Source organism: Fistularia commersonii, chromosome 8 (genome assembly GCF_037954325.1).
Source record: "Fistularia commersonii isolate RoL2024-O1a breed Wild chromosome 8, RoL_Fcom_v1.0, whole genome shotgun sequence".
NCBI lineage: Eukaryota > Metazoa > Chordata > Actinopteri > Syngnathiformes > Fistulariidae > Fistularia > Fistularia commersonii.
The window spans coordinates 4,259,136-4,274,789 of NC_141291.1; the positions used below are offsets into that span (position 1 = coordinate 4,259,136).

Below are 15,654 nucleotides of genomic sequence, written 5' to 3' on the forward strand. Positions count from 1 at the left end.
ATCTGGAACGGTGCTCCCGTCTCCACAACTTGTCATCTGTTTCAGAGCTGCCGCGCCGTTCCCGGAGGAGGGAATTAGAAAAGCAAATGCGAACTGCCCGCAGACACATTCATCTGTGTTGCCGGGGTCCATGCAGATAAATACAAACAGCAGATTTTGCTGAAACAGTGAAGATACCTGACTTGAATTGCTCCTTGAATTGCTCGCTAGAGGGAGCGTTGGCGCTCGGATGACGTAACAGTGACGTACACGGAAGTGACTCTCGGCGAGCACTTCGCTCCTGCATGTAACGGACGGTTCCAGGAAAAACAATAACAAGAGATATGAAGAGTCTCTGCTGCGTTTGAACGCCTGGCCGCGGGAAAGCGACGGACCGGCGGGGAGGAAGACGCAATAATCCGGCCACGACTTCGACTTTCATGCATTGTCAACGTAGGTGTAGCTAACTCAGGTTAGCAGCTAGCATGTTAGCATGTTTTCTCTGTATTTTCGCGAAAAAGCTTTAATAGTTCAGGTTTGTTGTTACCTATTTCATTGTGGAATTCAGATTCCACCAGGGAGTTTAGCTGGATACCAGTGTGTGTTTCTGTAATTAGAAAACCTGAATGTTTACTACAATCGCGTTTAAGCATCGCCCTGCTGTCGACAAATTGTCAGAGACAGACTCCGTGTAGCTGTCAGACGTCTGTGCAGTACAAATTAAAACATCAAAAGTTGACGGTTGACACGGCTTATTTTCGATGTCACTGGAAGGAAGACAACGGAATACATCGTTTGTTTCACATCAACTATTGCATGAAGTACTTCTAGTATGACTTTGGAAGGAGAAAGTGGAAGGTTGAGGTTCCTCTCAACTCACTTCCGGTCTGTCCATGTGACGTCATGAAGTAAACAAGTAACTCTGTATTGATCATGTCGATTCATCCTGGGATCTTATCATAATACCTTCAGGAACTGATTGGTTGCTTTATCAATAGTTGACAAAGTATTCTCCACCAGACTTTGCCATGTAATATTAGTTACATCCCTTTTTTTCCCCTAGGTTGACATCCAGCCTCTCAGACGGTGACATTCTTGCGCCACCGCGATGTCTGCCGGCTGTCCACCCCAGTCGCCCGCCGTGGCGAAATCTGAGGTCACGGTGCAGGGGGAATGCCCGCTGGTGGCCGCCACCTTTGCCTACTGGGACAACATCCTGGGCCCGCGCGTCCGTCACATTTGGGCGCCGAAAGGTGAGCAGGTGATGTTCCTCAGTGACGGCGAGGTGACGTTTCTAGCCAATCACACCCTCAACGGGGAGATCCTGCGCAGCGCAGAATGCGGCGCGGTGGACGTCAAGTTCTTCGTGCTGGCCGAGAAGGGTGTCATCATCGTGTCGCTCATCTTCGACGGCGAGCTGAAAGAGGACAAGAACACGTGCGCTCTGTCCATCATCCTGCCCCAGACCGAGCTGGCCTTCTACCTGCCCCTGCACGCCATCTGCGTGGAGCGACTAAAACACGCCATCCGCAAAGGACGCATCTGGATGCAGAAGGTATCCCTGCTGCTACTGTTACCGATTGTCTGGCGTCTCTGCCCTTTTACCCTCTTCCACTTAGCAAACAATTACCCTTTTCGATTGTTATTGCATCAGTTCCCCTCGGTTCTAAAAGGATCAAATCTAATCTGTCCCCACTGTCCATCGGGGATGGCGGCAGCGGCAGGATAATGAAGTGGCGTCCCTGTGCGGGGCGAGGGAGGGGCGTGGGGGGGGGGGGTACGTTAGCTAATGAGAGCGTCAGCTGGCGCAGCCGGCGAGGAGAGGTGATAATAGAAGTAGGCAAAAAGACGGGAATGCGTCGCGAGCAAAGCGCCTCAACTTTGAATGAACTCAATTATAATTGCAGACGCTGCTGCAAAGTCGGGTCACGCGGGGGTGAGCGTCGGAATTCCGGATGGTTGTATCAGCCCTCGGTTCCCCACGTGACTCGTCTTCTCCGCCCGCCCGTGTTTGGACTCCTCCGTTTCCCCTCGACAAAAAAGACAATAACATTTACTAGCTTTGCCATTAATAATGGAGGGGGATTAATAATAGTCCCTGTTTGTTTTCGCTGTCTGCCTTCATGTTTTGAGGACGAGGCTGCGAAATAAGAAGCAGCTTTGACATGTATGGAGCTCCGAATCACGGAGACACAACTCAAAGAGTGACTTACACAAGTGTATGTTATGTTTTAGTCATTAAAAAATGGAATTCATCTTGGAATTTATTTGCTTTTTGCACCAGTGTGGAAGTATGAGTCCAGAATCTCCATGTTCTCCCCGTGCCTGCACGGGTTCTCTAGTTAGCGTAGTTAGCAGTTTCGCTAAAGGCTATAACCCCACCCCATTCCTGGTTAAATTGCACCATTTTGATAAAAACACAGCAAAAGGAGATGTGAAAGTGGCGGCTGTTCTGTTGCGTCTTCACAGCGGTCCTGAGTTCAGCGCTTCCTTGTCTGCTCTCTTTCCGCCCTCAGGGTTACAACATCACCGCAGTGCTGGGCCTGGAGATCGTCCCTATTATGGAGCTGCTGGCCTCCATGAAGACACACAGTGTGCCAGAGGATGTAGACGTAAGACACACACACGTACTGTACACGCAGATTCTATCGACGTGGCATCCACAACACAGTTGTCCGATGACGTTCTCAATGTAGAGCGGGTCTGGTCCGCGCTCTTTAAAAAGATTTCCAGAAACCGGATAGGAGCAAGAGCTTGTTTTACCGGCGTGGAAAACCTTCTGCCTCGACCGGAGTAGCAAGAACAAGAGAGATCGAAAATGCTGGATAACAGCAGCATAACAGTTGTGTCAAAAAAAAGTAAATGAAATATGATTATAAATAGTGAGACAGAAGATAGCAAGACATCCACGGATAAATAAAGAGCAGATCCAAGTAGCAGTTACATGGTAATAGCTGAAATGATACAGTAAGAGATGCTGAGGTTACTTTCATGCACTGGTGAAGGGACGTGGAGTCGGACAGGATAGGAAGGGTGGGAGTAAGCCTGAGGTAGCATAAGCAGGGGCTGATTTCCGTGTTTTAAAATTGGGCACTGTTGACAGAACAAGCCCAAAGATGACGCTCGGAGACACAAAGGTTTAATTAATTGCATACTGCAACTTGGTAAAACGATGATAAAAGGGATGTAAGAAAAGGGTGGAGATAACCCAACCGCCTTGGTCCGGAGCAGCGAGCTGCGATTTCTCTCCCTGATGCGTCTGAATGTCTGAAATAAACATTCGCGTCCTTGTGTTTTGGGTCAAACAGTGTCACAGATTCCTTTGCGAAGTACTGAACTCATCAGAATCAGAACCCGACACCTCCGTGGTCGTAGTTTTTATTTTGTCCCATTTTCTCCCCTCTTTGTCAAAAGCCCATTTTTATTTTTCTCCTTCTCCCCCGCCGAGCAGATAAAAGACACCGTGCTCAACGACGACGACATCGGAGACAGCTGCCACGAGGACTTCCTCCACAAGTAAGCGGTCCGGGGCCAACAGCCTTCCAGCGATGAGTAGCAGCTCGGAGACGGCGGGGGCTATTTATCTAGCTTCGGGTCTGTCGACCCCGGCCACCAAAGCCCTGGTTGCACGCGGACAAATAGGCTTCGGCTCTCGTAAATTGGAAGTAATTCATCGAAATCCCGTCAGGGTTTGGGGGGGGGGAAGTCTATAAGGTCCCAGGGGCCGCTCTCATGGAGTTCCAGAATTCTGGAGTTCCAGAAACCATTCACGCCGCGCCGATGATGCGAACCGCTGCTAACGTCTTGCGTATTCTGCGCGCTCAGGGCCGTCAGCTCCCACCTGCAGACCTGCGGGTGCTCCATCGTCGTCGGGAGCAACGCAGAGAAAGTCAACAAGGTAAATCCAACGCAGAGGCATCCGGCATCAGATTCAAAGTGTGTGTGAGTGGGTGTTGTATGTGTGTGCGTGATTGTTACTACTCCCATTTAGAGTTGCTCCAAAAGTGGGATACGTCCATAAAAGGACAAGGCTCTACATTGTGGTGTGAACGGTCGGATGTCTCTCTCTTTCTTTCTTTCTCGCGTTCTGTTTATTTTTGTCATTTCTATTGTCACTCTCTTTTTGTTCTGTGTTCCTTGTTATCGCTTTGGTTGTCTTTTTTTTTTTTTTTCCCCCATTCTGTTGTCTATTCTTATCCTTGATGTTGTGTTGTTGTTCTCTCTGCTGTCCTATTTATTTGTGGATATCTTTTGCTATCGTAATTGTCTCTCTAGTTATATTTCTATTCATATTTATTAATACTGTAACTGCTATGCTGCTGTGACAAATAATCTCCCCCATGGGGATCAATAAAGTATATCCTTATCCTTACACATATATATATATATATATATATATACTATAATTTCCGGACTATAAGCTGCACCAGAAAAAAATAACTAAATAAATATATTTGTACATATATAGGCCGCATTTGTCTATAAGCCATAGGTGTCCATGTTGTGACATGAGATATTGACACAGAAAGAAACATTTTTTGAACTTTTAATGTAATAAGTGCCGGAAATGCTTTTTTTCCGAACAGTGCCAGTAACTTGGCTGATGAAAAAGATTAGTAATAAATAACATAAGGAAAAGTCCATCCATCCATCCATTTCCTATCCTGTTTTGTTCTCGTCCAGCTGATCGCTATCAAAACCATTAAAGTTGTCTTTTTCAGTGTTGGATTTGAACAGCCTCAGAATTTCACGGTAATTTCATCGGCCCGATGTGGTGAAGCCAAACGTTTTGGCGGCGTGAAGTTCGTCAGCCCATAAAAATCCACAAATCAGCCGCATCGTTATTTGAGCGACAGTGTGAAAAAAAGTAGCGGCTTATCGTCCGGAAGTTCCGGTTTATGGCCTCGTGATCGACATCTGACGGGTCCAGGTTTAAGCCCAGCCTTCCAGTACATGTCAGCTCCAGCCCCCAATGAGTCCAAGAGAAGGACGTTTATATCCGTCCATTTCTTTCCAAACCCGCTCTTCCTCTCCCCTCCCCTCCTGCAGATCGTGCGAACGCTCTGCCTCTTCCTCACGCCTGCTGAGAAGAAGTGCTCCCGCCTCTGCAAGGCCGACTCCTCCTTCAAATACGACACGGGCCTCTTCGTTCAGGGCCTGCTCAAGGTACTCGCCTCCCGCCCACCCAAACCCCCGCCGCATTTTACATGCAGTTCAGATCTGAGCTTCTATTTGTTGCTTGTTTGATGATGCCTTTGTGTGCCGGTGCTCTAATTTTGTGTTTTTTTTTGTTTTCTTTTTTTGCGACCTGAAACAGTTACCAAAAAAAAAAAAAAACCCAAAAAGATCGCATCGCGTAAGATTGCCAAGGTTTCTGTGCTTTCATGTTCAGACTATGGATTCCATCTCGCGGGTTTTGATCCTTCAAGGCGTCGCCTGCGGAACAGAGGAGGTTGTTTTTGAAGGAAAAAGAAAGGGATCAGTCGTCATGAGGATTGCACCGTGATCTCAGTACATCTTGGTCATCCAAAGCTGCTTTCAGAGTTCTTAAAAAAAAAGGTTGAAGCTGTCCTCCTCATATTTGGCCTCTGGAACTAGTCTCCTCCAGGGGGAACCGATTGGTATTGTATTCCCAAAAGGCAGTAAGGGACAGCGGTATGGACCGTGCACCTTAAGCGCCCAGTTCATAAACAAACCACCAAAAAATCTTCTACCTTCTCCCTACACTGCTTTGTGGTTTGAAGAACCCTGTTAGCTGTTAGCTAGCTCCAGCATTGTTTTGGTCCAGAATGTCGCTGTTTCTCTGTGAGCCCTAAGTTCCCTCTGACTCTGAGGTGTAGCGGGCCAGAAGAGCTTTGACGTCTTCGTTGGTCCATTTCTCGTTGTCCGTTTTGTCGCAAAGAGCTGCCTGCCGGTGACAACAATGGTTTTTAAAGAGTGGCGCTCTTAATACGCCGATGGGGGTGGCCCATTCCAGCGACAATTCCTCAGAATTCTAACCCAATGAGAAGAAATGCCGTGCTTTTATTTGAGCAAAGTTGTCACATACAAACCAGGAATTGGCCTGAAGTTGGCACAAAGTTGGGCTTCGGTTCCACATCATGTCATCGCGTCCCCCTTCTCCCCTCCAGGACTCGACGGGCAGCTTCGTCCTGCCGTTCCGCCAGGTCCTCTACTCGCCGTACCCCACCACGCACATCGACGTCGACATCAACACGGTCAAGCAGATGCCGCCGTGTCACGAGCACACGTACAACCAGCGTCGCTACATGCGCTCCGAGCTGAACACGCTGTGGAAGACGGACAGCGAGGAGGACATACCGCCCGACACCGTCATCCACACCGACGAAACCTTCACCCCAGACCTGTAAGATGGGCCGCCGCCTGCTCCACATACGATATACAGAGGGTTCCTCCTAAATTCGTTTCCGCAGACCGACGTAAAGTGATTTTTGAAGTCGGAGCCCAAGTTTCATAACCTACAGTCGTACGTATAAATCGGTACCTTGACTTACGAGTTGAACTGATTCCGTGAGCGAGCTCGTAACTCAATTTGCTCGTATATCGAATTAAATTTCCCTGTTGAAATGAATAGAAACGCGATTAATTCGTTCCAGCTCCCTAGTCTTGTCCTGTTTTTATATAAGAAAGATGTACTAAAAAAACAAAATACAAAAAGACATAACATATAAAATCATGTAATCCATTAAAAAAAGTGTGAAGAAATAAACTGGTTTTATTTATAAAGGGAACACTAAAATAACACATCCATGATCTGAACGAATGAAATATTCTGATGAAATTCCTAATTCTTTACATAGTTGAATGTAATGAAAAAAAAATCACACAAAAGTGATTAATGGAAATCAAATGTATTAACACATCGAGGTCTGGATTTGGAGTCACACTCAAAATGAAAGTGGAAAAACACAACTTTGATGTAACGTCCTTAAAATAAGTCCAAATGAATCAGGGTTTTTTGAGCAGTATAATAGTATTTATAAGCGTATTTAGCTTGAAGATCTGTGTTTTCAATTCACACTCCACAGCTTGACTTAACTTACAACACTTAATGCTACAATATTTTGCTAAATGTAACTTGCACAATTTGACACACTTTATCGCTAATCTTAAATTAGCGACAGCGCGAATGTAGGTTCTGTTTTTCAAATGATCCAGAGCGACGGCTCGTATCCCGGAAAACTTGGAAGTTGATCCACTTGTAAGTCAAGGTTCCACTCAGGAAAAAGAACTAGGCTGTAGGAAGATGAAAAAATGAAATGTAATCAAACCTCTAAACAAAAATGAGAAAGAAATCCCCAAAATAAGTGCGTTTAACAAAAGGGATCAGAAGAGCCTTGCGTTTGGGAGCCATATTGAAGTAAAAAAGTCACAAAGAAATAACACAAAAGTCAGAAAACAGATGTAAAAACAAAGCACGCGCTTAGCAAAGAGGCTACGCTTGGACCCAAGACGTGTCGCTTCTCCCAAACAGATGGCGTGTTCTCCCGTCACGCTCACAAACCAGTTTGCCCGTGATGTTTGAATTTTTGCCACGGCAACATTTATTTTGCAAATTATGGGTTTACTGCTGCGAAGTGGGTACAATGCGATGCAGGTGAAGGGCTCTTTGTCTTCGGTTCACGATGCGCGCCGCGTTTCTATGACCTGCTAAGAAAGTATCGTTCCATCGTTCCAACGTACGCCGTTAATATAAATTTCGCACGGGAACTAGTTGGCGAGCGGAGTGGATAACATGTCGTCGCGTGACAGCAATATGAGGAAGAAGGTTCTGTTTACAACCGCCATATTTGTTTTCTGACTTGTTCTTTTTGGGAAACCTTTCGCTCGTATGCGAGTTGGAGCGTCATGTCGTGGGAACGGAATACCGATGTAAGTCGGGGTCCCCTTTCGGGCGTGGCGCAGGGGGTCGGTGCCGTCGCCATAGCGATTCCTCCTACCCTGTCGCAGTGTTGTTGAGCAAGACACTGAATCCCTCACTGCCCACGGGTCGTCCATCATGGCTTCAATGCAGTGGCCAAAGTTGGCTGATGTACATGATGGCTCATGACGTATAGCCGAATGTGACGAATAAAAGCGATTTCTATGTATGATATATTTGTATATATGTAGATATACACATATGTATGTATGTATGTATGTGTGTTTGTGTGCATACTGTATGCGTATGTGTATATATGCAATATATGCATATATATGTGTGTGTATACATGTGTGTTTATCTATACATATATATGTACTTTATATTTATATGTATACGTATGTGTGTGCATTTGTGTGTGTTTGTATACACGTGTGTGTGCATACTGTGTGTGTCTGTGTATATGCAATATATACATATATATGTATTTGTGTATACCTATGTGTGTTTGTCTATACATATATATATATATACACACACACGTATGTATGTGTTTGTGTATATGTATGTAGGTGTGTGTGCATATGTATGCATTTATGTGTGTGTATAAAAAATATTCTGTGTCTAAAATTGTGTGAGTATATGTGTATATATATGTGTATATATATAGATATATACATGCACACATGTATATGCATGTGGGTGTCTGTGTGTGTGTGTGTGTGTGTGTGGTGGGTATATTTGTATATATGTGTGTATATGCATGTATATCTATACATGTAAACACACATATGTTGATTTATGTATGTTTTTGAACAGATACGTGTTAACCTTTAATCTCTGTTTTCCCAGGAATATATTTCAAGATGTCATGCATAAAGACACTTTAGTGAAGTCCTTCATAGACGAGGTAAGAACACACACACTCACACAGTAGTGGAGGTAGGGAGGAGGATGTAGCTAATAAAAGTTACAATGCTGTTTGTGTCCCAGAAGGAAAAGAAGGATCCATATTTCTTATTATCACCTCATGGAACAACAATACAGGAATAAGCACGGTGCTGGCTGCGTGCACGGATTATTTAAATGAGCCGGGGCACGAATCAGAGCTGTCAGAGAGCAGTTGTGTAGCAACAAGGTGATTTTCCTGCCGGGAGGCGGTCGTTTCTTCTTCCGAGGCACCTGGTTTCCCGCGAGCGGCGCTCCCATCAGGCGGCTCCAGACGCCGGGGACGGGCGGCGACCGGTTCCCGGTTCCCGGGGGAAAACGGCCCGTCCTCCGTTACCGCGGCAGCTCGCCACGAGTGACAGATGCGGCCCTTTTGTTCCCCCCCCCCCCCCACAAAAATAGCCGCGTCCCTTTTTCAAGGTTGACACAAGTGGGCAGGGGGAGGGAGCCGGCGGGGATGTATTACCTCCATCTCCTTTTCCGCTCCTAATCGCGGCGCTGTGTCGTACCCAGGTGTTCATGCTGAAGCCGGGCCTGTCCCTGCGGAGCGCCTACCTGGCCCAGTTCCTGCTGACGCTCCACAGGAAGGCCCTCACGCTGCTCAAGTACATCGAGGACGAGACGTAAGGCTCCTTTCGAAACGCACGTGTCGTTCTGGGTCGTCGCCAGACGGCCACATAATCCGATACGCCCCCGCCACACTTCGGGTCGCTCGCTTTTGGCCGCTCGCCCCGCCGTCGCTTTGACTTTGTTAGCGCTCGACCTTGCCGAACAGCCGCGGGCTCCCCGCAGGACGGAGCTCGATGTGTCACCGCCCCCTGTTCCCGTCGCAGCCGCTCATCTTGTCAGCGGCGCCGGCCGGCGGCCCTTTCTGCTGTCCAGCCGGCGTGAAGAGACCTGGCAGGGGAAAACGCAGCGATGCCATTTCGGATATTTTCACCTCTTAAACGCAGACGGATTCAAATCTAGACGCAAAGAGAACAATTCCATGGATAAGGAGATGAGCAGCGGCTTATTTCCACAATATCGTCTGCGTACGTTCGTCCCCAAATCAGAATCCAGCTCACCATCACCCGACACTGAAAACAAAGCCTTATTACACAAGCTAACTCGCCCCGAAAGCTAGTTAGCCAAGGTTTACCTTGACTATTTAACTTGACTATTACAAGGTTTAGTAATAGTAAACCTTGACGGAGGTCAAGATTTAGTAATCTGCTGAAGTTTATCTATGTTTTCCCAATGGGAGACAAGGCAAAGCCCACTGAATGTATGGGCTTTGCCATTCTTCCGCGCTACACGGGACTTTATTCAGTTTTCGAGGGGACGTCCTGGGATTACAATGCAACCTTGACTTACAAGTGCGTCAATTTATGGATTTTACGAAATACTACGATTTCTTTGGTTTTGTGATACAAGCCGAGATTGGGATGAGCGTTCTCACCGACGTGACTGCTGCTGTCTGTGAAGTGACTTTTAAAAACAGCCACGCCGCCCGCGGCCGGGTAGCCTAGAAAAATCATGGAAAACCATAAGCGAAGTGTTGTCACTCGACATCCAGCAAAGCCGGTTGGGGATGGTTTAAACATTTTAAAAAGAGGACCGGCATTTACTCTCTCGCTAAAATCAAGTTTAGCGATAACATTACATTCAGCAGCACATTGTAGCATCAGGTGCAGCGAGTAAGTAAGCATCTTCGTCCGATCTTCACGGTATATACATTTAATATTTGTTTACGTTTGCTTTTTTAAGTATTATTATTTATAAAGTACATTTTATGTAAAACATGTAACAAAAACGAGGGCTTAGCGTTTCAATTCATTTCCAAGGGGAAATTTAATTTGCGGTAGGAGCAAACGGAGTCACGAGTTCGCTCACGGAAAGAATTCATCTCATAAGTCAAGGTATTACCGTATATTTTCGTCCCGATTTGGAATGTTTAGCCCCGCCGCCTCCGTCTTGGTTGACGACCGTCATCAAACGCCGCGATGGGCCACCGGGATTAAATCCCTGTCTGCCCCCCGGCGGAGACACGTCCGTTCTCATCGGAGGGCGACCCGCTGGACGGGCGCCCTCCGCCGCAGGTGTCATGACAGCCGTGTCGACGCCATTTCCCATCGTAAATAATTCATGGCGACATAATACTCCTAGCGCCCGCTGACCCCGGCACGATAAAATCCTCCCCCGTTCCTTCTCCTTCCCCTCGCAGGCAGAAGGGCAAGAAGCCGTTCCGCTCCCTGCGCAGCCTGAAGGCCGACCTGGACCTGATGGAGGAGGGCGACCTGAGCATCGTCATGGCGCTGGCCGAGAAGCTGAGGGCCGGCCTGCACTCCTTCGTTTTCGGCAAGTCCTTCTACACCAGCGTGCAGGAGCGCGACGTCCTCATGAGCTTCTGAGGGCGGCGCCGGCGAAACAAGGCGCCCCCCGGTGGAAGCGGACTCTTGACGAAACGTGAAAAATCCTAGAATTTATTTTTATTTCTCCGCCGTGCGAATGAGTGTGTGTGTCTGCGTGTGTTTATTCCCTCCCTCGGCTCTGGATTGAGTCGCGTTAAAACCGGGTTCCCGATGTCGGTTTAACTTCACTTCCTATTTATTAAAAAAGGGCTGTCGGTTCGGAAAGTTTTATCGGACGGTAACGAACATCGGAGATGTAAAGAGAAAGACAAATCGCCGCTGTCGAGACCTCCGCTGAAACAGCAGTGTGTGTGTGTGTGTGTGTGTGTGTGTGTGTGTGTGTGTGTGTGTGTGTGTGTGTGTGTTCGACATCATTAAACGCATTTACTCGGCTGCGCGTGAAACGGATTTGCACCGCCGATTTCTTTTTTTTTCTTTTTTCTTTTTGTTTCTCAGCCACAAACACTGCCTGTTTGTGGCGAGGATAATCCGTCCGCGGGGCTTTACATAACTCCGCCGCGTTATCGAACCGCGCTCGCTTTTTGTCGGCGGAGCCGGCGATTGATAGGAAATTTCAAATCCGGTGCTAGGCGGCGTGTTTTTTTTTTTTTTTTTTTTTTTTGTTTTGTTTGTTTGTTTCGTTTTTTAATTTGCGCCACGAGCCGCTTCTGCATTTCACCGCGACGTCTCAGGATTTCTTCCCGGGGCCGTCGCGGCCTCCTCTCAAGCGCACGAATAAACGGCGTGCTCTTGAATGTGAGTTTTGGAGGTGCGTCTTTAACATTTTCCAATGTTCTCTGTAAATGTTCTGGATCGCGTTTCCACCGCCGGGGTTTCACCACAACAACAATCCATTCCAATAAAAGCTTTCTCTGCACTTTGTTTCTCTTTTAGTTTGATCCTCTTTTCCTCTCAGTAACCGGAAGAGCTGGTTTCTCTGGGTTCTCCATGTTTTCTTGTCTTGGTTCTCCACGTTCTCCTGCATGGGTTCCCTTCAGGTTCTCCGTCTTCATCCCACAGTCCAAAAACAATCAGCAGGTTCACCGAAGACTCTAAACCAGGGGTGTCAAACTCTTTTTCACCGAAGGCCACATCGGCATAAACGTTGCCCTCAAATGATAACGGTAACGGTATAAATGAAACTACCCCTTAATGTTAAATAATTCTGAATTTATTACTCATTCAAATCCAAAATGTTACATCTGCATTTGCATAGATGTCAAAATAGATGTTAGATGTTTACTAGTTGCTGTTACAACATAAATCCTTTTATATTGTCAGGTTAAGAAACCCACATTACTCCATCAATCAATGATCAAACTATCGAAAGTATCTAATTTGTCGTTTTTCTCGAAGGCTAACTTTGGCAAACTTAGCTCTGCATTTAGCGTCAATATGCTCGGGTAGATTATACTCTGCGGTAGCCGATGCTGCCTCATAACACGAACGACATGCCGATTTTTTTCTCCTTGAAGCACAAACCTGTATTTGCCTTCCCATCTTTCTTGAAACAGCCTTCCATCTGCATCAACATTTTTTTACTGGACATTTAGGGATCATTTATATTTCTCAATTCCACTTTGCATTGATGTGGATACACTGCGATCTAATGGCGGGACTTATACTTTAAGACATTCTCCACATTTGGGCCTCATTTGAGTTTGGCACGCGCTCCAAAATGTCAGCGGGTGCGAATGGTTGGATGTCTTTGATTGACAGGTTAAACCCCGCCTCCTCACCCCGACGTCAGCACGGATTGGCTGCAGCCCCGCGAGCTGTCGGGAGTAAATGAATAAAGATGGTGTGAGGAAAGTGGTTTTATAAGGGGAGCGGCGAGGACTTCCTCTGCCCACGTACGCTCTCTATAATTCATGCACTCTTGTTTTGAAGCGCCGCGTCCGGCGATGGCGGTCCCCGGTCAAACAAACAGACGCAATTCATTAATACCTGACTGACGTGCGAAAATCCACGTCTTGACGCGGCCGCTTTTGATGCACCGCGTCGCCGAGAGAGCATCTGGCGTGGGCGACATGATGCGTTGTCCTGTTGTTCAAATTGCATCAGGCAGCAAAAGCGGCTTAATTAACCCCCAGGGGGGTTACATTGACATAATCACACACACACACACACACACACCGCCGTTAAGGAAACACAACTTCGACCCCTGACATATATATCATTTTATTCCTAGCGTGATTAAAAGCCTGTGTAATGAAATGAGCCTCCGAGGTCACGCCGCGCTTCTAAAGGCCGCGGAATCACGGGGGAACGGCGGCGAGCGGATTTCGCTCCTCGGCGACCGGCCCGGAACCCGCCGGGCGGCCGGGGCTTTCTCAGAAACACCAGATGAGTAGAAAAAAGGTCGAGTGAAGACGGCGGTCGGGTCTGCAGAGGCTTTTGAAGAGGAGTATAATTAGCTGCCCTCCGGGGGCCTCCGAACGCCGAATATTCAAAAGCGGGAGGGACGGGGATTCAGTGCGCTTAAGAACTTCTGAGAGCCTCGCCGTGAAGCAGCGCTCTCATCACACGAGTTAACGCCAGACCCCGCGTGTTTTTTCTTTTTACGCCGCAAACAGGGCCGGTCGGTCCTGCCAGCCGGCGCCCGGCGCTTTTTTCTGCAAAACAGCTCATTTGTCTTGTCGCGAGACAAGAGGCCCCCAGGTGTGTGAGGACGCCTCGGCATCTTAAATGCGATCTCTTTGACCCCTGACCCCTCACATCACACCACGTTACATGTTCTTTTTCATATGTGTATATATATATATGTATATATGTATATCACAGATTTGTGCAGGCTGGAAAGGTGCGAGATTCCGGATTGCCGGGGAGGTGTCTCGTCTTGAAGGCGGCGAAATGACTAATGCGTGAAGAATCCGAGCGGCAACTTAGCGACAGAAGCTCTCAGTGCAGGGGTTTCCGGAGCGACGGGCGAGGCTGATGGCTGAAACTACTCTGAAACTCGGATCTAAAAGCCCGCGCCTTTTTTTTTTCCTCTTTAATTTTCCTCCGAAGATGTTTAATGAAGGCTTGACGGCTGTCGGGTGGATTTATTTGAGACGTTTACATTTATTGATTCCAAGGTGTGTGGGAGTGTGTGTTGGTGGGAGGGGTTCGGGGGGGGTAAATTTTTTATTTTCCAAACTTAAAGGGTAGAGGTTTTTTACCCATGTTGGAAAACTTAAGGACATTCTGTTCGAAGGAGTTGATGTTATTAATATTGTTGTGCACGCTGCAGAATTATTTCAATGCAGCACCAACTTCTGCAGCATCTATTAAATTAGCCTTTGGGCAAGAGAAGAACAATCTTTTCTGACTAAATATTCTGTGTATATTTATTTTCCATCATTCATATTACATTCCTCCGAATTACCAAATTGTTATTTTCATATTCCACCAATGAAAGCAAAAAAATAAGGGGAACTCTTCAATATCTGCCAGTTTTCTCCTCATCAACTCGAGGCCACGTTACATCGAGACAAAAAATAAATACACAGCAGCTTTTTGTTTATAGAATCTATTGCTATAATTATTGATAAAAAAGAAAAATGTAAATAAGTTGTAACGGTTGCATTAACAGCGTCTGCCATCGGTGGGCGTGTCCTGCCGCAAGCTCTCCTCTGATTGGCCACTCACTTGACATGCCGGCTTTCGTCAGAACCAGGAAGACATGTTTAGCAAGCGGCCAGCTAAATATGCAGCGGAGGATGCTAGTTCCCCCATGTCTGACACGGTAAAGAGGGATCCTGTCACGGAGTTGGCGACGCGAAGATGAAACCCCATGATTTACCGGGAGAGCCAAGGTATCGTGCTGTTCTAAAGCGACGCGGTTTGTCGAGTTTTTTTAAGCGGAAGCGTACAGAGCGTATCTCCCCCCGCTGTCATTAGCCTACTAGCCTTCCGTGCTAACGATATAATATGTAGCAGTTAGCCGAGTATCTGTCAGCAAGCGCCGAATGTATTGAAATAAAGACGCGCAGTTTCCATTCAGAGGCACTTAACCATCCTTTTATAATCATTCCCTAACTCTGTTAAGCACAGAAACGTCAAATAAGTTTGGCGGCGATCCGTGTTCGTTTGTTAGCACAGCTGAGGATAACACTGGATTTTACTCTTCGGATTAGCTAGGCTAGTCACGCTTGTGCCCCCGATTCCCTAATAAAGGTAAAAATTGAAATGTAATACCTCTCCGATTTAGCATTTTGCAAAGATCTGACCATTTAACTCTCATTGTAATTCAGTTCTTGACCATTCGTGATCACGTATATATATTTTTAATACCTTGAATGCGGGCTAGTCTTACTCGGGCAGGATGTAAACAAAGCCAGGCAAAGAGAAGTTACTGTGCAGTTGTTTGTGATAGTTTTGTTATTAAATGATCATCATCCTCATCATCACCTTACATTGGCAGCTAGGACTTGACAATTCTGTGAGTGTAGTGTTATTTTCATTTAT

The 15,654-nt window shown here is 46.8% G+C and overlaps 2 protein-coding genes across 25 annotated transcripts in view; both read left to right on the plus strand.

Annotated features, from left to right (window-relative positions):
* The first annotated feature begins 255 nt into the window (after positions 1-255).
* On the plus strand, positions 256-12,079 carry c9orf72 (C9orf72-SMCR8 complex subunit). 2 transcript variants are annotated; one of them, XM_086150553.1, is made up of 10 exons: positions 256-432; positions 1,043-1,534; positions 2,496-2,591; positions 3,431-3,495; positions 3,805-3,877; positions 5,029-5,145; positions 6,111-6,346; positions 8,714-8,771; positions 9,323-9,432; positions 11,016-12,079. In XM_086150553.1, the coding sequence occupies exons 2-10, from the start codon at positions 1,088-1,090 to the stop codon at positions 11,200-11,202; spliced, it is 1,389 nt and encodes a 462-aa protein (XP_086006679.1). In that variant the 5' UTR covers positions 256-432; positions 1,043-1,087; the 3' UTR covers positions 11,203-12,079. The 2 variants fall into 2 exon arrangements, with proteins under 2 accessions (XP_086006679.1, XP_086006680.1); XM_086150554.1 differs by having other exon boundaries at positions 325-451.
* Positions 12,080-14,887: 2,808 nt separating this feature from the next.
* Positions 14,888-15,654, plus strand: part of bltp1 (bridge-like lipid transfer protein family member 1) — a 56,121-nt gene continuing 55,354 nt past the window's right edge. For 22 of the 23 annotated variants that reach the window (XM_086150555.1, XM_086150564.1, XM_086150561.1 and 19 more), the window contains exon 1: positions 14,888-15,002. The gene's annotated coding sequence lies outside the window, so the exon portion shown is untranslated. The remainder of the gene's footprint in view (positions 15,003-15,654) is intronic. The other variant, XM_086150557.1, reaches the window with a different exon arrangement.